This window comes from Trichoplusia ni, chromosome 26 (assembly GCF_003590095.1).
Source record: "Trichoplusia ni isolate ovarian cell line Hi5 chromosome 26, tn1, whole genome shotgun sequence".
Lineage (NCBI taxonomy): Eukaryota > Metazoa > Arthropoda > Insecta > Lepidoptera > Noctuidae > Trichoplusia > Trichoplusia ni.
The window spans coordinates 2,415,809-2,440,110 of record NC_039503.1 but is presented as its reverse complement, the minus strand read 5'-3'; the positions used below and the strand labels follow the sequence as shown (position 1 = coordinate 2,440,110).

The following is a 24,302-nucleotide window of genomic DNA, read 5'->3' as shown; positions in this document are numbered from 1 at the left end:
GATTAAAATAATATCATTGTTTTATAAGAACATATTGAGTCATAGAACATATTGTTTCTATAATGTAAATAAATATTATGGAAGCGAAACTGTCAATTATGAGGTCCTAGGTTTCAATCTGAAATCCACTCGATTTATTTTTGTTAAGAGATAATTTGATCCTAATTTTGTGTTTGGAAATTGATTGATGAATAAAAAAAACAGTCACAAGAGCATAAGCTTTCGTTGAATGCATTTTTATTTAATAATAATTTATGTACACACACAAGAGGTCTTAAAAGTCATATAAATATAAATGATGTACAAGGGTACTGCTTATTTCTTAAGAAATTTCTGCCAGCAGACCCGCGAAAGGAGAAGTCATCAATATTGGCAGTCATGGTGTGTAGCTCAATTAAAAAAAAAATGCATGTTCTTAATGTTACTATATTTAGCGATAAGACTGCCCATTGTGGCACCATGTAACTATTTATTTTTATCCAATCCTGTACCTATGTGGTATGCAATAAAGATACTATCTATCTATCTATATCTAACATAAATATTCATCCTCCAGGTCAAAAGAAGACATCCACATGGCTAACCTCAAGAAGAAGACTCGAAAACGTACGAGAAAGTTCGAGATCGACGGCGTTATAGTCACAACTACCACGTCCAAGGTGTGTGTCGTGTTATATCACATACATATACACATATAAATTATATAGTATCGCAATTATAATGTTAACGTGACTTGTATGATTGTCTATCATTTTGTAAGTTTTCTGTTTTTAATCGTCTCAAAAATAGTTTTTTATAAGCAGAAAGTGCGGCGAATCTGAGAGTCATTCCTCATCATCCTCCTAGCCTTTCCCCAACTATGTTGGGGTCGGCTTCCAGTCTAACAGGATTCGCTAAGTACCAGTGTTTTACAAGGAGCGAATGCCTATCTGACCTCCTTAACCCAGTTACCTGGGCAACACGATTCCTCTTAGTTTTTTATCTTCTGATTAACTGTAACGAGAGGTATGAATAAAAGACGGGACCGACGGTTGAATCTGCTAAAAAGAACCAGGATTCACACCTGTGGCTTCTGGATATACGTGCCAGTACCTTTACCAACTAAGCTGCCGAGGTCAGAAACCAATTTCACTGTTTCAATTGAAATTGAAATCACACTCGATTCGTTCGTGAACTGTGATACTACAGACGGACTGACACGTCAAACTTACAATATCCCTAATTTATCGTCGGAGTTAAATAGAACGTTCCAATTTCTTGATATTTTTATATAAACTTTGGTCCTTGTCCACCAGGTGATATGGGGCGACGAAGAGAGCGGCCGCACGTGGGACGACCACGCGCTCCGCAAGCAGGAGCTGCGCGAGATCAAGATGCTGCAGAAGCAGGAGCAGAAGCAGTTCCAGGACCTCAACGCCAAGGAGCTGCAGCTCAGGGAGCAGCAGGACAAGAGGTACGTACGACCGTCTGTGAGAGATGGTCACTTGAGTAGATGGTTTTATATAATACTAGCTGTGCAAGTAAATTTTTATATTGAATAAACTGATTAAATTAAATCATTTAAATGATTCATCATTAAATGCTGCAACTGTTAACGCATGCGTATTTATCAATATGACTTATGAAACAAAATCATTTATTCTGGAAGTAGGATATATCATCACTTTTACATGTTTTTTTTTGAGAACACTGGAGTCGACATTTCCTATCTGGTTTTTTATATGTTAGCCGTGTGTCGTTAGCCTATTTATCGGGGTTACCCGACTAGTTTTGGACCTAACCGGAGTCCTTAATATGACCATGACCATGACCTGATTCTGACTCGCTCACCCGTGATTTAATCATTAATGATTAAATACGCGTGGGTAAACCGTTACATCATGTAATAACCTGTCACGTATTGCTGCAGGTTCGAGGCCGAGCTGGTGTCGCTGGAGCGCGCGCACGAGTCGGACCTGGAGGCGCTGGCGCGGGCGCAGCGCGGCGCCGCCGAGCGCGCCGAGCAGCAGCTGGAGGCCGAGCTGCGACACGCCGCCAAGCGACTGCGCGCCGACCACGAGCGCGACCTGCGCCACTTCCGCGACACGCTCAAGCAGGAGCTCAGGCTGCTCAAGCAGGTACGCACTCGCACGCCAATGCTCCCAGCTGGGCGGAAGAGTGATAAAACGTACTCGTCGTCTTGAGGTGCGTGCGACTACAGCAGAGAACGAATTTCAACACGAGTGACGTTCACTCGTTATTGCTTGAAATTCGAGTGAACATCGAGTACGCACAATTGATTGGCGTTTTATTTTACGATACGCAAAGCGAACCCCGCTCTTCTGCCGAGCACTCAAGATCTGTGCCTTTAATAACATTATGGAATGGAAATAAATATATGAATATGAACATTATCGTGTCCCACAGGAGGTGGAACTAGTGGCTAAGGACCGTCGCAAGGACGCGTACCGCGTGCGTCGCGCGCGCCTGGACGCCGAGCACGCGGAGCGCGAGCGCGCCTTCGTGGCGGCGCTGGCCGAGGCGGGCGACGCCGTGCTGCGCCGGATACACGACGCGCACCGCGACCGCCAGGCGCTCGCCGACAGGCAGTATCTGCAGCAGCGGCATCAGGTGGGCCTGGAGCTGGTGTAATGTGTTTTACTGAATAACCTAAAGGTTTTTGGTGATATCCGAAACTTTGAGATTGATATCCGAAACTTGGTGATGATATCCGAAACTTGGTGATGATATCCGAAACTTGGTGATGGTATCCGAATCCTTGAGATTAATATCCAAAACTGAGTTTGATATCCGCTAAATGGCGATTATATCGGAATCCTTGAGCTTGATATCCGAAAATTAAAGACATACGTATAAAGAAAGATAATATCCGAAACTTGGAGATCGATATCCGAGACTTTATTATCAATATCCGAAACTTTTGATAACCGACACTTATAAATTGTATAAATTGTGGCACTCGTCCGAATTGGAAAATGATACCCGCTATATTTGACAGTATTCAAGCAGGACATATGAAACTCTCTCGCCCTAAGCTTTCATGCCGTCTTAATTACTGACGACCAACAGTCTGTCAACAGACAAATTGACTTACGACGGCCTATTTGCCTATTGATGTATGTATTTCGATGAATTAACATTTGACTTATCTTTGCGCGGCGCCATGTTTGTGTCACAGAGACGTTTAGTTCAAACACAACTTTCATTTGTGTGTCAAAAACTTCTATAATAAGCAATCGTACATAGCGCCAAGCGTACAGATGAGCTGAATTATATCATATATGCACGCATTTCATCTACTAAATAATTACTCGTCGAAGACATCTGAATAAAGCCGAAAACATACGAAGCCAGCCGAAGTTCGCCGAAGTTCCCCGAAGGGACCCGAAAACGAACTGTGAGAGTAGGGCTGTACTTATCGAAGACTTCCACATTACCCAGAATATACAACCTCCGTGGTCGAGTGGCGTGCGCACCGGTTTCAAGGTGTCGCTAGCTCTGAGGTCGCGGGCTCGATCCCCGGTCGAGTCAATGTAAAAATTCACATTTCTACATTGTCTCGGATCTGGGTGTTTGTGGTACCTTCGTTGTATCTGAATTCCATAACACAAGTGCTTTAGCAACTTACTTTGGGTTCAGAACAATGTATGTGATGTCCGAATTTATAATTTATACGAAGTTACACGAAGCCAGCCGAAGTTTGCCGACGACATCCGAAGTCGCCCGAAGAAACCGTGAAACCGTGAGGGTTGGGCTGGAACATGGTTATCTATGCGTGTGTCATGTTCCACAGAAAACCATGTTCCAGCCTGACTGCTTGACGGGCATTCTGCTAGAGGAAGAAAGAAGAGAAGAGAAGAAAAGCAAAAAAAATATATTTTGATGATCTAAAACTTTTGATAGATGTAAATGTGATTGTCTAGTGGTTAGTGACCCTGACTGCTGTACCGGTGGTCGTGGGATCAATTCTCACTGTTTGTTTTTGTGTTTGTGTGATGAGCACGATCATTTGTTGTGTCTGGGTGCGATTTTTTTATATTATGTATGTATTTAGAAATATATAAGTATGTTTATCAGTTGTTGAGACTTGATGGAGTTGTGAGAAAGGGAATATTATTATATTATATCTTTACTAAGAAACTTCACTTGTTGTGGTCACCACGCCAAACCCACTGAGCGCGACGTGTCGCGGGTTCGATCCCCGCGTAGGACAAGCATTTGTGTGACCAATGCTGGTCCTGAGTCTGGGTGTCTTTGTGCATTGAATGTTTTTGAAACTTCCCGCTATATCTGAATTTTATTCCTCGTATATATTGTCTATATACAACTAGCTGTCCCGGCGAACTACTTAACGCCTAACAGTCCATGATAACAATGCAACCCTTTCATTTTTGCTTCTATAACCTTCGTTTCAATCACAGATTATGCGAACCCGTGAAGCGGCGCTGTGGGAGCTCGAAGAGAAACAGATCCACGAACGGCATCAGCTCGCCAAGAGACAGCTAAAGGACGAGTTCCTACTGCGGAGACATCAGATGCTGGTCAGGCACGACAAGGAGTTGGAGCAGATCAAGAGGTGATGAACCACGGCATCATTTATTTATTTACGTTATCCATGCTATTTGACTAGCCTGTTGGTCTAGTGGCTAGTGACCCTGACTGCTATACCGGAGGTCGTGGGTTCGATTCCCACCCAGTACAAATGTTGTGTGATGAGCACGATCATTTATTCTGTGTCTGGGTGTAATTTATCTATAATATGTATGTATTTAGAAACATATAAGTAAGTTTATCAGTTGCCTGGTTACCATAACACAGGGTAGCTTCAAAACCGATAACAATACAATTTACAACTATAAAAACGGCTGGACCGATTTTGATATAAATAAAAAAGTTTTTAGTCTTTTTAAATGGTGTTTTTTTAATTTTATCTCGCTAAATAATATTTTGTTTTTCTTCCACAGGAAAAACACCCGTAAAGAGGAAGAGCTAGCGAAATGCCAGGCTTTGGAGAAGAGATCCCTACCCAAGAGGATCCGAGCCGAGCAGAAAGCGCGCGAGATGATGTTCAGGGAGTCGCTGAGGATCAGCGCCGTGAACGCGCCCAGCCACGAGGACGAGAAGGAGAGGCTGAAGAAGGTGAGTCGTTGACGCAGAGTTGAGCAACGCTCGGCGAGGATGCGAAATGGATGGGTGGCTTTTGAGCGTATGGTTTTTTTTATGAAAACGTCTTCCGCTCTAAGGAATTTAAGCCTTGTGTTGTGGGGAGTTTGATAAATATTCAAATTCCTTGCATAAAGGCAGTCGTAGTTAGGACAAGCATTCGTGTATACGTTTGTCTTACGTGGGGTTCGGACCCAGGACACGTTGCGCGCAATGGGTTTTGCATGGTGACCTCACCAGTTAAAACAAGCGTTAAGCGTCCCACTATGAGGTCACGACATGAAGCAAACAGGATAATTAAAATCTTTTGTCTCACAATGTATTCTTTTTTTACAATATATGTATATTGTTTTTGATCATAGTTCCAAGAGAACGAGAAGCGTCGCTACCGAGCGGAACAGCAGCGTCTAGCGACCAAACATGCCAAAGCCAGGGAGGAGCTCAAGGCCGCCGGAGAGGTGAGTCACTCAACCATAACTATATCCTGTTCCCAACTATGTTGCGGTCGGCTTCCAGTCTAATCGGATTCAGCTAAGTACCAGTGTTTTACAAGGAGCGACTGCCTATCTGACCTCCTCAACCCAGTTACCTGGGCAACACGATACCCCTTGGTTAGACTGGTTGTCAGACTTTCAAGCTTCTGACTATTGGTAACGACTGTCAAAGATTCGATTAGAACACTTTTGACAAATGCATCATTGTAATACTAGCGGTATTTGTTAAGGTTAAGAAATAATGTTTCAAGTTTCTCTGTTGCTACTTGCTTAGCCCCCTTCTAACTGAGAGAGTCTTTTGGTTGAGCACTCATTCCGGGTGTGGACCTCATCTGTCTTGGGGCTATAGCTCAACTGGTCTGGTGGTTAGTGGCCCTAACTGCTATATCGGAGGTCGTGGGTTCGATTCCCACCAATTACAAATGTTTGTGTGGTGAGCAAGATAATCCATTTGTAATTTGTCTGGGTGTAATTTATCCATGTTATGTATGTATTTAGAAATATATAAGTACTAGCTTTTCGCCCGCGGCTTCGCCCGCGTCGAGGTCGGATATATCGCGTTTTCTAAAAAACTCTTCAAAAGTAAGGGATAAAAACTATCCTATATCCTTTCTCAAGGTCAACTCTATCTCTTTACCAAATTTCATTAAAATCAATTCAGTGGTTTAGACGTGATAGCGTAACAGACAGACAGACAGAGTTACTTTCGCATTTATAATATTAGTAGGGGTGTTTATCAGTTGTCTAGTACTCATAATACTCTGCTTAGTTAGACTACACAGCGTTGTGTGATAGTTGAGGAGTATTGTATATTGTATTATAGTATTTTATAACCCAACAACCTCACCCACAGGCGTTACTCCGCGAGTTGGAGCAGTACCAGAACGAGAAGCGCAAGGCCCTCATGAACCACGAGAGCAACAAGATGAAGGCCGTCGAGGAGCGCTACTCCCAGGAGCTGAAGGACTGGAGGGCCACCCTCGGGGACAGGAAACTGGTGAGTCTTAGACATAGGGAGACAGTATATGAAGGGCAGGAGGCAGGGCGGCTGGGGGCAGTTGGTAGCTCAAGTGTTGCGAAAGTAAAGTGTTAGAAAGAATTTGGACGGACATTCACTGCTAAAATTAGCAAGCACAGTATTGGAGAGCACACCAGCGAAGCTCTCAAAATTAAGCGCAGATCCAAGGCCGAAATCGGCCACGATCAATAAAGTACAGTAATCGAAAGAATTGGAAAATCCGTTAAATAGACTAAGCTAACTAAATTGTTTCACAATCACAGATCAGCCGATATCGGGCAGATAAATACTCATGTGCCTTGTGTACTCATCATATTTGTTTGTATTGTCCTATTTTATTTGCCTTATGGTGTAAAAAGAATAGTATTATATTGACAATAACCCCTTGAGCTATCAACCGTTACAGCCAATGAGTCTATTGATAATTTATGTCTTTACTTTTCCACAATAGGTCTTAAACAGACGGTGATTATTTGTTGTCCGTCTGTATGCGTCCTGTGTATGTTTTTAAAGTGACGTGGATATGTAATAAATTATCAAATCACAAATAGTTCCTCTTAAGAACATTAAGTTTAATATGTTATAGTTACTGGCACTCCCGTTTTCTGAAATACTAATTTACTTCATAGAGTCGAGTGGTTGAGGTCACCACGCCAAATCCACTGTGCGCGACGTGTCGCGGTTTCGATTACAGCAAAAACTTTAATTTTTGCTTTCCATGAACGGTTGCCCTAAGTCTCGGTGGCTTTGGGAATGTAGGTGAAAACCCGCGAGATATAAGGCTTGAAATTGGAACCATTTTGTAGTTTGATTTTATGGTATACAAATTGTTGTTTCAAAAACGGATGAAGACATTGGCTTCTGTAACACAGCCCTAACCTAGCTCAGGAGCCAGGTTTCCAATGTAATTAGAGGAACAGTAACTGGCAGAGGCCTTGTTGAGGACAAGCCATTATGTTATTTTATTATTGGAGCGGGAATTATAAGAAAAAATATAGTAATCGCTGTCATTGGTCGACCAAAACACTGTCGATCATTTGTCTGCCTATCAAATGTCTGCAAGACCACAGCGTTTGTGGTTTGACGATAAACTAACACGTTCCAAATGTTGATTAGCCTTTCACAAACCGGGTTTCAGTAACATTAAGTTAAATATTAAAAACCCAATATATTTTATAGGTTACAAATATCCACGTCACTTATTGTATTTTATTATCTAGGTACAGGTTATATCGACATTCAATTGATCAGGATTTAAATGAAATATTTTCAGGGATACTAAAATTCTTGTTCACAAATTCATCTTACATCTCTTTCCTATAACAATCTTTAGATAAGGATGGAAGAGTTGCACTTACATTAATATAATCATGTAAATATGCCTCTTGCAATAACTTTATTAATTTTGGATTTAACATAATCCATCCTTGTCTAACAATATGTAATAGAAAGAGATGAAACTATGTGTGTAACAGATTTTAATGTTTTATTGTTGCGAGATGTATGCATGTTTATGTTTTATATGAACGTTCGTATTGAATTATTTTAATATAAAACTATCTGAAAGAAACTTAATATTGTAAAGACTGGCATTCAATTGCCTATCATTTGAGATTTACGAATAACGTGACGTAATTTTTGAAAAAAAAAGGTGGGATGTGTTGTTTCTTTCAAAATTTATTTTAAGTAACTGTATTTGTAAAATCAAGTCTTCTAAAATAAAGTTAAATACGCAGAAAGCACTGCGAATATTATGATATTTGTCTGGCTCGTATATATACGTTTTTATACATTTTTGCTCATCAATGTAGCTTGTTCATATTATAATTCAATACGATCGTTCATATGTTGTTGTTATTCATAATGCTTGTGATGTAAGTAGCTTGCGATGGTATGGGATATGTTGCATGTTATGTACCTGGCTATGTTAAAAGGGATGGTTTATATACTAATAGATGGCCTAATAAACGGTCTTATGAAAATGAAGTTAAAATTTGGTAATCTTTGAGGATTAATTAATAGACACTTAACTAGTTTTAAAAATATTATTCTTGAATTAAAATTCTAAATGATATTGATTCTAAATTTCGTTTCTAAATATTGAAATCACAAAACTAAAATTCAATTCAATTTTAGTCATAAATATAGTTATTCAATCAATTAATTTACAAATGTAAATAAGTATTATATGTCTATACTTACCTATAGTATAGGTACTTATTTTAGGCCTTTACCCAGCTGTGGAAAACTTAGGTCTTAAAAATAAAAGTTACCAAATAGCAAAGATTTTTAATGCAAAGAAATATTTGTCCGTCTATTCGTACTAAACCATCCTTTTTAGCATACAAGGTGAGCATGTTAATAGTGGTTGGACTAATGTGTGGACTGGTGGCGGGTCGTGGGTTTGGTTCCCAGTCGGTAAAGCCTGCTGGGCTCTGAAACGATAATAAATTCAAGTGATTCTAACATGTGGCTGATGAGATAGCTTTTTGGATACTGCTTTAATTAATTTGCTTTAATAATTATTGGAAAAATTGTCCTTTAAATAAGGCTTAAAGTAACCTTAAAGTTGAGGTCTATTTTTATGCCTGGAGAACTGATTGTTAAAAGATGATGTTTTGCAATCAGATGATAAGTTGTAAAAGTACCTAAGAATTGAGGTATCTTACGATGGTAGTCAGTTTAAAAGTAACTACTTAACTACCTATAAATGAGATGGATTCATAATTGATGAACTGAAATTTCGTCGTAATTGCTAAGATCCTGTTCATAATAACTAGCTTACAACGATTCCCGAAACTCGTTTTTAAATTGTTAAAAAGAAATGCATCTTAAATCAGTCATCTGTTATCCTAGAGGTCCATCAAGACATACTGTCTTAGACTCGAAAACTATAAATCGTTTCAGAGTTCAAACAGACAAAAAACAAAACGTTTTGTCCGTCCAGTGACGTCTATGCGTGACAGTTATAAATCTCGAAACTCTTAAAAATCGTGACGTTAATCATCCGTATTCTCGAAACAGAACATCATAAAAACCTTCGAGAAACATTTGGACGATCACGAGAAAAAGTTCTGCATCCCAATCCCGGACAGAAGCGTCTATCTGAACGCGCCCTGGCCGAAGAACGTCCTACAACACGTCCTAAGCGCCTATCACCAACGGAACTCGTTCATCGGCTCCTTATCCCGGTCTAGAACAAGTCTCAACTTCTTATCAGCCGCCAACACACCCAACATGGACAGAAGGAGGAGCATCAGCCCAAGTCGAGCGTCCAAATCAGCTGTGACCAGCGCCAATAACACCACAAAACGTGGAAAGTTAACTAAAGGACAACGTTACGCGTCGACTTCCAATCTAAAACTGGTCTCAGATAAAATATCCGGATTCTCAGTCTTCAACTCAAGCGACGATTGGCGCAGAGAACCTATAATGGCTTACGGTGACGAAACACAAATCACCGAGGAAAAGATCGAAAGACCTAAAGACAAGAAACTCAACAGGCAATCGATGTCCGAACATTTATTAAAAGCGGACATAACTCAGCCAATGAAGAGGAGCATTTCACAACAGAGCCTGAAACAAGACCGAGCGTTAGAAGCGGTCATGATAGACCTACCGTCACTGGAAACGCCATACGATACGTTACGCAGTGACCGCAGCAACAGTACTTACACTATCGATTCCAATGAGGATCTTGAAACTCATTTCAGTCGGTGGGGGGCCGTCCGAGGGTCCAACAGCTATTCGAATACCGAAGTTCCCGTGAGTCAGCTGTCGACGTTGAATCTAAGGAAATCGATTATAAGTGATCGGAACGAGAATCGGGATTCGGTTGTTTGAGTTGGATGCGGATGTGACGGTTTTAAGATGGATCGGTATCGATTTAATCGCGATTTTTTTATCGATAATGATTTTAGCATGTTAATTAATCGATACATTTGGTTCGTTATCGATGTAGTCGTGATTGTTTTATCGATTAAGATAGGCGTTTTAATTAAAGAAAGTCAAAATATAGATCGAGAACGATTTTAGCATACAACAAATCGGTAAATTTATTCTATAATCGATTTAGTCGCGATTGTTTATCGAATAAGATAGGCGTGTAAATTGAAGTAAGTAAAAAATTTGTCTATACTCAATTTAATCAGGAGGTTTTGTCGACATTTTGTGGCCAGAATAAGTATAGATATATTTCGACATCGTCTATGTATATATTAGTGCGGAACAGCTACTTACCCAAAAACACAGACGCCTATAACACACCAAATCTTATCTGTATTATAATCTTCCTTCTCACTTCCGCATCCAAATTAACGCATGAATATTCGCATGTTTTTCAATGTTTCTATCTCTGTCATATTAGTACATTATTGTTTTATCTACACGACTTTTTTACAACTTATAATGTCCAAAGATGAGCGAGGAATATTGGTCGACTTGCAATGCATAGCCGTCGACTTTATGCTACTTTATCCAACCGACTTCAAAACAAGGTGTATTTTTTATGTTTGTTACGAAATAACTACCATAACTTCGGTCTGGATGAACCGATTTCGTTGATTCTTTTTCACTTAAAGTTAAATAGCTGTCATTTAATCCCATGAAAATTTCATCAAGTTTAGCTGACTAGTTTTTATTTATTTAGAACTTATTTGAAGACTGTTGCATATTTTTTTTATAAAAAAAAACTATTATTACCACATCAACGCCTCTTTGGTATGTATTGCAAGTTGAACGGTATTCCTCGTCGCGTCTAAATGTACTATGAAATTACTTATAAGACGATGCATCTTCCATACCCTGGTGGTATCCTGTGCTTCGAGATATTCAAGCTGAGAATACACTCAGACACTCAAGACTAGCGTTGCATTTTTATGAATTAGGGATGATGACTATTTTCTTTTTTTAATATCCGTCTTGTAGTTTAATGGATAGGTATTTTTTATTTTGTCCTTCAAACATTAATTGATCAAATTACAGTGAATGAGTCATGAGACGATTGTTAATCAATTTTCTAAATCGTTACGTCATAACCCCCTCCTCCTAATCTTTAAAGCATCTTTCAGAAGAAGGCAAAAATACGTGTCTAATATTATTTAAGTGGGGGACTAAATTGATTTTTACATTTTATACCCAGTCATCATCCCTATTCATTGTATATTACCTCTTTTTTATACTGAAATTGGATCATGTCCTTATAATATTCATTATTGTCACAAATTTGCCTTTTTAAGGGGTAGACACCAGTTGCGCTTTACTCAATTGCGATAGGAGGGTTATGTGTTGTAATTCTACATGTATATTACATATTTGTTCAGTCTCATAGGTTGCTTTTCTCAAAGTTTAAAATTTTTGTTTTTAATCTTTTTCTTCTGATGGCCTTGGCCTTAAATTACTTACGAAATGCTAAAATATAAATAACACGTATAATTGTTTAAAATTAAATCTCTAGAATTGCGAACTTGCATCTTTCGAATGAAAATAGTAATAATAATATGACTAGCCATTGGTGTCTTCGCCTTAATAAAATTATTATACTCAAAAATAACTTCCTTTTAAAATGCCAAAAGCTTTGCTTCCATATTTATTAATAGATTAGATTCTTAATTATAAAAACTATCCAAATAAGTCTTCGATTTTCCATAATCTTTTCTAAGGCTTGAAACCAAAGTAACAAAAGTAAAATATATTTGTCTCTTTTCCACCTTTGATGTTTATTAAATGATAGAAAGAGACAACGCGATCCCTACAAATTTAAATGGCACATTTATTCTCTTCTAAAAATAAATTACCGGATAATATTTCTTTATATTTTCCTTAATAAACGTTTTATATTTTAAGAGGATTTACAAACTTTATAAATATATAAATAATATTAATCATAAAAACTTCCCTCAAATCTTCCATATGTCATATGGATATGTAATATTTTTATCATGTAAAGTCGGCGGGGCTTGTATTTCTAAACTTACCCGACTGCTAAAAGGAGGGTTATGTATTTAAAATACAGTATAGTAGATCCAAATACAACTTAGTCAATCTCTCTAAGTCGTCGTTATCTACACTTAAAGGTGTAAGTAGTAAAAGAAAAATCTTGAAGAGATAGTCGAAGAAAAGTAAAATTGTCTTTAATTCAAGTCGCTTTTGTAAAGAAAAAGCATCTTTATACATATGACAATAAGATTGATTATCGTAAAATTTTGCTCATATTAAATTATAGTTTGAAATCAAAAGCAATACTTTTGTTTTAAACGCGGGGGTTCTATAAAATAGCTTCTATTATATCGGGGAACTACTTGACTAGGACTAATTCCGCTTCAGAGTCTCTCAGAGTGATCCCATGACTCTGGGTTTAAGCAGTAGAGGGTGTTTCTAGTTGATGGAAGTCTGATACATCCTCATGCCGTGCCCTCGACGTGGGTTGAAGTCAAGATCAGATGAAAGAAAGATAGGATAGTTAACATTTCAATTTATAGTCCCAATATTTAATTTTCTATTATCTATCTATCACGTGGATAAAGTAACAGACAGCAGCTAGTTGTTTCATAAAATGTGGGCTAAAATTTCTTCGTTTAGTTAAGTGTTGGGATAAGTTTGGGAACCTCTGCCCTAAAGAGTCGGGTATCTGACCTGTGTTGGTTCAAAATCAAAAAACTAAAACCAAAAGTTTTTATTTCAAGTAGGGCCTTTTCCAGGCAACTTCAAAACGTTATAATATCTATTGTAGGTGCATCTATAGCCATACCAAAACTCAAGTAGTTCCCCGGTATTTAATTAACATGAAAAAGACGGCAATTAATTATATTGTCTTAAAATCGTTTTAAATCTTAGTTTTAATATCAATGTGCCTCGTTCCAGAAGTAGGTTAGATAAATATTTAAATTAATGTAAAAAAAAAAACGTTAAAATTGATATTTTTAATTGTTATTCTTGTGAACGAAATATGTTTATATAAGATACGATACCAAATTAGTTTATACCTATTAAGATTGAGGAATAGTTGAAATATATTAAATTAATTATTTCATAAAGAAATTCTCAATTTTGGGATAATATTTCTTATACCAAGAGAGTTGAGACGTAATATATTCGCGGTATTCATTTAATTCGCGAGATTACGTTCTATAAATATGCCTTTTCGTTTTTTTAACAAACACGCCATTATATAATACCATATTTTGATTATAAATATACCTTGCGTAATAACTCTACAATGAAGCATGTTTGTTATGCCTATTGATGTATTCTACTCAAGACCATAGACCAGAAAATGTATAGACAGAGAAAACAGTAAAGATGGAAGAGGAGAAATCATTTTTGATTGTGATTCTGGTCTTGCAAGTCGAATTTAAAATCAAAATGCTTGTTTTTTTCTAGTTAGCCTGGAAAACAGCCCCTAGTTGTACTGTTCCAATGTAATTTGTTAACTTTCGTCTTTCGTCTATACGTTTTCGTGGTTTCCATCTGACTGTCAAAGTTGGGTATTTTCGTCTATTTATAATTTTTATTTAATTAATGCATGTAAAACTATTAACTTTTATCTAGCTCGCTTCAAAATGTTTAATTTAATATTATTGTTTTGTAACCTCCTCTTTTTAACACTAAATACTTTGTGAATTTTTGATTTTTTTCCATTAGAATAATACTTTTATTTTTAAGTTTTTTTTCTTTAGGATATCAATAATCATTATTGTAAAGACTTAGATCTTATGTACAAGGTAGTTGTAATAATGAGAAATTACGCCCGCCTGTGCGTAATCGTGGATTGTCATTTTAATTTAAAAATAAATCATTTATAATATACCAGTTATGTAAATAAAATGTTATGTTTCATAAATTTGTTGCTGATTTTCTTTTTAAACGCTGGTGGTGGACAGTCTTACTTTTGGAATAGGTTTTTTTGATATATTTTTTGAATTTTGGTATAGTATACACAGATATAAAGAATAGAAAAGAATTTTCCCATTTTGAATGTGAAAAAATATATTTTATCATTTTGGGAGAACAGTTATATAATTTAAGCTATCATGAAGCTTGTTTTTTTGACTGTTAACAGAAAAGTTAGCAAGGTCAAAGGTTGAACAGTGACAAAAAAAATGTCTCTAACCTAACCTGACTGAATTTCTTTCAAACCTCAGAAAATCAAACTTAATAAATACCTGTGGGGTTTTAAATCTCTAATTGGATAAAAAAATACATTCAAATTGTCACTGATGATGGCTATTGATTGTAAAATGACACGTTAGCGTTATTGTTTGTTTAGGATTTAAATAAATATACTACTGGTCTGTTCTGTAACTTATCAAAAAATAAATCTAAATTCTACTATCAAGGACAGTGACATACAAATTTTATATATATTTATTAATGTTTACATTTGTACAGACATTTCGATTTCAGTCGCGCGACTTATTGTCGCAAGCATGCGCATGTTGCTTCCTAATATTGTTGTTGTTGGTGTTTGTTAAAACCTTTTTTCAGCCAGAATGTTAAAAATAGAATAAATAAAAAGTGTTTTTATTTATTTACTTGTTATTTAAATCTTTGTTGTGCTCTGTTCAGCAAAGTAAGAGAGAATATTAGAAGAACAACAGATATTCTAAATTATTTATAGAGTTCTATATGTTACAAGGATAATAAAAATAACTAATTAAAGATACAATATGGATGGCAAAAGCGAGGAGAGAGGAAGAGGGCTGAATAGCAGTTTAATTAGATCAATATTATGTTGAATTATTGGACATTTTTCAATATTCATATAAATAAGTATGAAGAAGCATCTAACAGCTTACGCTTTGGCTAACAGCAAAGAATGCTATAAAAAATAGCTTGACAGTAGCCTTTAATAATAGGAATGACGTCATTTTTTATTTCTATATCCGTCCATTAGTTTGATGATAAATACTGGATTATATTATATAGGTATTTCTTCCTTAGTTCCGCAATGAAAAATTTATCAAGTAACGATGAATGAAACTTACCCGTGACTTTTTTGGACAAGCTTTCTAAACTTAGCAGTTTATCGCTGACAATTTTTATTGTTCATGCAAAAATAAGTGTCCAATATTTTTAAATTATGAAATAGACTATCTGACTTCTACGTTATAAACCCAGTACTTATCCCTATCATTAAATCTAGTTATAAAAATCCTTCACACATTATGGCTGTTGAAAAGGTTTTATCAAACGCATGCAATGGACAGGTATTTTAACATCCGCCTTTAAGATTTGCAAGGAGTGGAACGCCGTGGATGCATGGTATGTTATAAAGTACTATTGATATTATATTAACATCTAAATATACTAAGAGCACAAAATAATAAAGACTTTGGACTCTCAAAAGGAGGGAGGGATAACGAAAGACGATTTATACAAGCATATACACCGTGATTTTTTATTCGTCTTACAAAAGCAGCCCAGTTCATGTATCCAATGACTAGAACACGTTCATGATAAAAAAAATGGTATTTATGAGATTTGAAAAAAAAAATGCAATTTTTATTCAATATTATTATGCAATTCGTAGTTTTTTAGAAACACAGCTCTGTTGCGAGCGCGGTCCGAGCCTTGTAACAATGGTGAGGGGCGCGGGCGGCGGCGTTTTTATCATTTTTAAGAGTACATTTCAGATTTTCTCTTGTTTAATTTTCTTCGTACTTATTATCTTAGTTGATGATAAAAAAATAATAATCGCGCCTAGGGGTATTTTACGTCGGATACATGAACTGGGCTGCTTTTGTAAGACGACTAAAAAATCACCGTGTATAATGTTTTTTGGTTAAAATGATTAAGAACTGTATACAAGTTCATGTTTATTTTGAACTCTTTGTTAAATTGAACTGCAGAAAACACGAAAGGGATTACATAGTGGTTTCTTAGGTTTACGCAAATGTTAGACGTTGAAATGAAACTACTTTTACGGATTTTATCGCGGTTAATTTTAGATTTTAGTTCCCGACGTTTCGACCGTGACCATGATACCTGCAAAGGTGTCAAAACGTCGGGAACTAAAATCTAAAATTAAATTACGAAAGGGATTGTCAACATTTTTGAAAAAAAAAATTGAGGCAACATTTTATGATTTAGTTTTTTTTAAATTGCGGTTTTTTTTGTGAATGCGAACATTTTTCCTGGCAAATGTTTTTTTTTAAGCTTTTTTATTTGAAAAGCATGTTATTTAGATAAGGCAAAACCTTTAGCTTACTCTGATTGTATATCGTTCTGATATTAAAGCTATTTTGAATGATCATTTGTTTTTATTTCTTTTTGATATTGAAATTTTATTTGATACTTAAAAATAATAAGTTTTGTAAACGTAAGATGAAATTATTTTACCGATTGGGAATCAAATCCACAACAGCTCAGTCCAATAGTATTTTGAAAAAGGTTTTGCATTATTTACATAACTCATAGTTTTAAATATTTTCCTTTATTTTGTCCCAATATCTCAGTTCTTATCGTGTTTTCTGCTGTTATTTTAATTAATTTCCTTCTTCAAACGAACAATATTTTAAATCTCTTAAAATATTGGTTGTTAAATCGCATGTATATTGAATGCTGATTCCTCTTATAATTTAAGACACATTTGCATGGGGTAAGGCCAGGGCTCAGTCAAGCTTCCTTATTCTGGACGCTAACACAGAGATTATCGCTCTCAAGGATGTAAAAAGTCCTAAATTACGTCATTTTGTAATAAAGCTTTGAATAGGATTATCTAATATATAAATCAAAGGCGTTTTGATTTCGGATTTATAGTTGAAACAAAAGCAAATTTGGAAATGACTGCTATAAATTATTCTGAACGAAAAAACTAGCAGATTTTAAAGCGATTTGCATTGACTATTCAAAATCAACAGATCTACCTAAATACCTAAATGATACAACGGTTTACTCACTTATATATCGGGATTAACCGACGTAATACTCGCGAGCTCTCCGCCTCGTCAGCTCATGATTAAGGACTCCGGTTGGGTCCGAAACTAGTCGGGCGATCCCGATAAATACGCGTGAGTAAACCTTTACGAAAATCTTTAGTTTGAGTAAATCTTTACGAAACTACAAAAACGTCTTCAATTCCAGGGTAATTTTAACTAGTCTAAGCATCACAATAATGATATACAACCTTTAACAACTTATCCTCAAATCCTCAGGCTTTGGAAGACGAGTTTACTGTTCAACTGGAAGAGCAGGAGAGGCAAGCGGCCAGCAACAGGATCCCGCCACCTTCGACCACGATGCCGCAACACAGTTCCACCCTACACTCATCTAGGACTAGCCTAACTTCAAGTCATTACGATTAGAGACCTCAAAGCAAGTGTAACAAGGTATAAATTCGCCTAAAATGTAGGTATCTACAAGATTTATTCAGTAGTTTTGTCGTGTACTTTTAAAGTAGTGTGAGAAGGTATAAATTTGAATGGCAAGTAACAGCGGGAAGGATGCCTTATGACGAGTTTTAATAAGGTATAAAATTGCCTGAACGAAATGTATCTGCACAACTTTAGCCTAAAAATTGAGATTGAAAGCCTTAAAACTAACAAAACAACATAAGGTATAAATTCATCTTTTAATGAATTGTCAAAGAACTATAATAAAACGCCTTAAGATCAACAAAACAGAATCATCGGGATTCAACACCTTATGACTTACACGATAAGGTATAAAATAACTCTAAAAACAGGACTGTTGCTAGTTTGTCTATTAGCCAATAGATGGCGCTACATTAGAACGTTAGTTGACGGACATTGATAATAGATGGCGTTTGTAATAGTAACTTTCGTAAAGATGATTTATATTTAAATTATACAATGCTTTAATCGAGCTGTCACCTTGATTTGCTCGTCTGTCACCGCGTCAGCTCATGATTAAGGACTCCGGTTGGGTCTGAAACTAGTCGGGCGATCCCGATAAATACGCGTGAGTAAACCGTTGTATGATTTAAATAGATGGCGTTTTAGGTTCGATCGAGACTGCTATGAGACTTAAAGAATTTGTAGACTGACAGATATTGTATTGTTTATGAAGTCTCTGTTACTACGTATTTCTGGTCATGGTTTGGTCGCAAATGTTGGTCACCAACATACCAACATATTGGTTAAAGTTTGGTCACCAATGTTGGTAGCAAATGTTGGGCCAAACCTCAATTGCGTATCTACACCTGGTTCTTAACATAACCTATCCCAGAATAGGTCTACTTAATTAGAAATTCGGGGGCATTAAATCAATTAGTAAAACGAAATTATAATTGTAAAAATATTTCTTTTGTATTGAACGTAGCTTAAAAATGGCGGAAAGCGGGCTTAATTGTACATAAATAACAATTTTGGATGAATTTTTATATAAAATTAGATAGAAATTTGAAATTTTATTGGCTTCATGTGTTTTGGGAGCCTTTAGTCATTATTAGGTCTTAATATGTTGGCGAAATTGTTAAGCCAGAGGGGTGACGTCACTGATCTCTATTAAGCGTTGAATACCCTGGTCTTATGTAAAATACTCGTTTTGTCAATGGAAATAAACATTATCCATCCTTAAAGAAATTCATTAAAAAAAGACAATTGTTTTAATACAATTGAGTGTATTATTATAAAAGGCCTGCATTTTAGTCAAATATTTGTACCAAGGACGGTCACAACTTACAAAAATCTGCATCTAGACTCGCAATATCAAAGAAGAAAAATATCTAGATTCTAGGATCAAAATAATGAGTAACGGTCACTCCAGCGTATTCTAAAAGAGATCAGTTGATAAAATAAATGTATTTTCTAAGTCTAAGATTTTAAAAGAATGCAATAAAATTAACTAAAATTGCGTTTTAGTATAGTAATTGTGTGGCGGAACCCTTAGGCCTTTGCAATGAAACTGCCTTTATCCAGACTAGACTTACTAGGAAATCCTCCCGAGCAGCGGAAAGTCTAGTAATTTCGATGTTGCCTATGATCTTAAAGGATCTATGCTCCATTTGTTGAGGTACTTATAAATAGGTAAAAATTCTTGGTATTCAAAATTAATAGATTTAAAAATCAAAATACCACGTTTTTTACTGTCGCTCCTTTCAAATTATCAAAATTGGTACAGCAGTTTTTATAGTTGTAAATTGCATTGTCATCGGTTTTGAAGCTACCCTGAAGATTTCTTATCGGGAAATGCCTGAATACTGAAATATATAAGTAATTTATTTAATATATTGTGTTTGTTTGTATTAAAGGACACCAAGTTTGTTCGCCTTTTTAAGTACCTTAACCAATGGGCTATAGATTCAATGTATTAAATTAAGTATTAATTCATGAACTCCTAAGAAAACCTTTAAAATATATAGCGTAAAACTCATATTCTTCGTAATGTTATAAATTAATGAGATGTAAACTAACCAGTCCCAAAACGAGCAGGCTAACACGCTTTGCTCGCACGACACATTTCCATCGCACATCTCTGGTGGAAACACAGCCTAAAATTAAAAGTACTGTTAATAAGCTTAATGGCCGCCAAAACAGTTTCAATAAGATCTAAAATTGATTGACACACACATTACTACAAACTCCGTCTAAATCCTCCGCTCGCCAAAACTTTAACGTCACGAACTCCGCTCGAAAATTCTTCAAAGAAAATATGCGTAATGGATTGAGTAAGAAATTATTGTATGAAACAATGGTGTCTAACTAAGAGGAATTGATAAAGATATAGTAATGGGTGCTTTCGGAAAGATTGAAAGGCAATTTTAATTAGTATTACTTAATAGGGATGTTGAGGTAAAGTAAAAATATATTTAGTACGTGTGTAAGGTAATTAAAAAATATTGGACAGTTTTTTTCTTGGTGAAATCTTGATTTTTCGTTGTATGGTTGATATACAACCTGGTGTCAATGTTTCAACCGCCCAGACCTCTGAAGTTGGTATATCTTCACATTGTTTTGTAAGTGATCATTGTCTAATACAGGCATGATTTTGTAAAGTCATTGGGCTAAGTCGGATTCAAACTTAAGACCCTTGATTTGGCAGACTCCAGGAGGCTATCAGTTTTAGCACATAACCTAGAAAAAGCAAGTAATATCCTCATTACGTCACACATGCTATATTATTTATATTTAGTGACGTCAGGCAATGTAAGAAATTAATGAATTATACCTAGATTTATTTTCTTTGAAATAAAGAAAAGGTGTCCAATATTTTTACTCCCTTGACGGATATTAAAACCGTTTAACCAACATCCCATTTATTGTTAGAATGAAGTTTGCAATGTTAATTAAGTACTCGTACTGATTAAATAAACTTTAAACAATTCTTCAGTATTTTTAAAGCAAGAGGAAGGTGCCTAATAGCAGCCCGAATATCAATTTTAGTTCAAAACATTCTACTTCAGATCAAGAAAATTTTCTCACAAAACAATCCAAAATCTACTGGGAAAAAACTTATTGTCGTATAGAAAAAGATTGCCCACTGCTTAATTAAAATTGATTTTAAACATATATAAAAGACTTAAAAAAACTACTTAGGTATTGTAATTTTAACAAAATGTATTGTGACAGAAGTAGGCTACGCTAAGGTCTTAGTCAAAACAACCCTCGAAACTTAAAACTTAATATTGGTTTAGTTTCTGGCCTCTATTAGACTACGCCGGACTGGCTACTTCTCATAGACAGGCAGCTTTTCTTTGTAATTATCAACGATAAAGTGTAGTTATAAATCTTAAAATGGTCAGCATTTGTCAAATTTAACTCTAAAAGGCTTTTTTACAGCTTTTAAACACCTGTCACTCCCTAAATTAGCGAGTTTAAATAGGACCAAGAAACTTTGTAATAGCCAGTCCAGTGTACTTATAGAAGAGGCCAGATTTTAGGTGTAAAAATTAGCATTGCTAGTTGGGTGTATCACTAGTAAAGTTTGTCTAGAAAACGGCCTAAAATGCACCGGCTACGGGCATTGAATATCGAGTCTTTTAAGAATTTTTGTTCTGTAAATTACGTGTGATTTTTATAACGTGTAATTATTATAATAATAAAATAATAATAAGCGACACGGCACTGATTGTCTATTTAAGTAGACTTAGGTAGTGCAGAAAGGAATAAATGCAAAAAAAACATGCAAATATGCAAATAATGCAAATGCAATGTTGTATGTAACACATTTTCGTAATTGAATTGAATATCTCAATAAATGTGCACTATTTTTTAAAAAGAAATTAACAAAATAGGAATTGGGAGGAATTTGGAGGATTTTACAGTATTTTAATACCATGTTATTGTTGTAAATGATGATCAACATAAAACTCCTCCACCATCCTCACGATTCCGCGACAAATCAACACAGTTATGTTGAACACTTTGCTCATACAGCTAAATGGTTAAAATAGGGTATTTGACCTAAAAAAAAAAATAAGTACTTACAAACAAATTTCAAGAAACTATTGGATACGAGATTTTTCTTTTTATTATACGGATAAAGTATGGAAGTGGGGTCTATTAATGTCACTTGTCGGCAAAAACTGTACTGGCAAGTGACGTCACACGAGATTTCAACGCGATAAAAGGAATAGGTATCCGATATGTTTTTGAAAATCTATCTGAAGGAATTATTAAATTTTTCTAGGTAAATACCCAATTGAATTGAAATGTATTCCATAATTTTAAGATAGGTTTGTGATTAAAACCTTTTCCCTCCGGGGTTAAAAATCCGTTCAAATAATTTTGCAATGATTGTAACGTAAAATACATAGTCTTGAAACCGAGCAGTAAGGGTCATTTTCGTATATCACTGCAAGAGACTTTCAGTAAGATTATTTTTGCAAAATTATTTCGACGTTAGTCAATAATGGTCTTTATTGTAAATTTTGTACAGTTAGAAGTGCACATAGCCAGATAAAATGACTTGTAGATAAATATTACTGAAGAAAAATTATTTTTCCATGTACAGTTAAGGTTAAGAACGCCTACTTAATTTATATAAAAAAAACTATCAGATATATGCAACTTGGGTTCCGTATGAAATGGATTTTGTTAAACGACGGATTTTTCTTTTAACTTAAAATTTTAATTCTTTTTTTTTGCTATCAACGTTTTTTTTTCTCGGGAACCCATTTTTTCTTCATGTTTTAGCCTGCCATAACATTATTCTGTATTTCTGTAAAAACCAAAGAGATTCTTGCATTCTGTTTTAAAAGTGTGCTTAATTGTGAGGTTTTTGTCAATTAAAGACAAAGTTTTGGGCGAAAATACAAAATTGGACTTATCCAGAATTTTAAACTATTAAAAATATATAAAAAATAGATGACCAATTTATTTTCATTTTTAATATATATTTTTTTTACAAAAATAATTTAAAACTAACTTTTAAATAAATCTGTCAAGGCCTGTAGAAAAGTTTAAATTCGAAATGTATTGAACTGACAAGTCAAAGTCACGTCACTTGTCGAAGAGGAATGTCATTCACATACATTTGAAGATATACTATCATTTACCTATTCTAATGCAATGTAACTTTCTTAAAGGTGTAAAATCTTAAAGTTTTATACCTTATAAATGCGGACAACATCACATACATTGTTCTGAACCCAAAGTAAGTTGCTAAAGCACTTGTGTTACGGAATTCAGATACAACGAAGGTACCACAAACACCCAGACCCGAGACAATGTAGAAATATGATTTTTTACATTGATCCGACCGGGGATCGAAACCGGGTCCTCAGAGCTAGTGACACCTTGAAATCGGTGCGTACGCCACACGACCACGGAGGTCGTCTAAAGAAATTCAGCCATCCACAATTAAGCACAGTTTTAATCTCCCTAGTCTATCGGGCTGATAAAAAAGACGTAGTTAAATATATAAAGTATCATTTTTTTAATAATTTTAAGTCGGAACAACGATGATGGCGGTTTTTCTTAAATTATTATTATTTTAATAAGACCTCCTTTATTTTATACTGTGTAAAAAATACTTTTTAATCTGTTGTTATACTTTTATGATTTGCTTGACTTATTCAGTTTCCTTATATTGCAGGATGCTTAGATTTTTATGTAGATGGCAGCACCGTCTTGTATTAACCAATTTTAATTCGGTTTTCTGTCGCTAGAGGCGCCACTTGTGTCAAATTTGATTTTGATGTTCTTTTAGTCCTGCAACCGTTTTTTTAAGTGTTTTTTTTTCTCGAAACGTTCGTACGTTCGCAACCGCGTATTTTATTTAAATAATAATTTTCGTTAGAAACTTATTAATTTGTAAATATTGGATAATATTTTAACGTAACAAAGCATTTTTAATCTAAACATAATTTCAGAGATTATGCAGTATTTTGTGTAAAATTTTCTATTTTATTTTTTTTAGTTTTAATGAAATAGCCATAACCATCTTTTTTAATGTTAATTTTTGTCAATTAAAAGTGACAAAATTTTGTTACATTTTTTTTGAGATATAAACGATTACACTTTGTATTTGTTTGTTTTATTCTTGTACTTTATTACCCCTTTCACTATTCTTATGTATAATATCATACATTTAATATACTAAAAGAATGGTAAGATAACTTGTATTACCTACATATAATAATGAAATCTGAAATCACGCACCAGCAGTGAGCTAGCGTAGAGATCCATGTGCAAATTTTCCGATATGGAAACAGACCTGTGCCCAGC

The 24,302-nt window shown here is 35.4% G+C and overlaps 1 protein-coding gene across 1 annotated transcript in view; it reads left to right on the top strand.

Moving 5' to 3' along the window:
* The window catches only part of LOC113505713 (serine/threonine-protein kinase 10-like), a 42,617-nt gene extending 20,000 nt beyond the window's left edge, over positions 1-22,617 (top strand). The window contains exons 18-26 of the mRNA XM_026888521.1: positions 557-659; positions 1,296-1,453; positions 1,910-2,117; positions 2,407-2,610; positions 4,422-4,576; positions 4,965-5,139; positions 5,526-5,621; positions 6,511-6,654; positions 17,829-22,617. Of these exons, the coding sequence (XP_026744322.1) occupies positions 557-659; positions 1,296-1,453; positions 1,910-2,117; positions 2,407-2,610; positions 4,422-4,576; positions 4,965-5,139; positions 5,526-5,621; positions 6,511-6,654; positions 17,829-17,978 (1,393 nt within the window). The 3' untranslated portion in view covers positions 17,979-22,617. The remainder of the gene's footprint in view (positions 1-556; positions 660-1,295; positions 1,454-1,909; positions 2,118-2,406; positions 2,611-4,421; positions 4,577-4,964; positions 5,140-5,525; positions 5,622-6,510; positions 6,655-17,828) is intronic.
* The last annotated feature ends 1,685 nt before the right edge of the window (positions 22,618-24,302 follow it).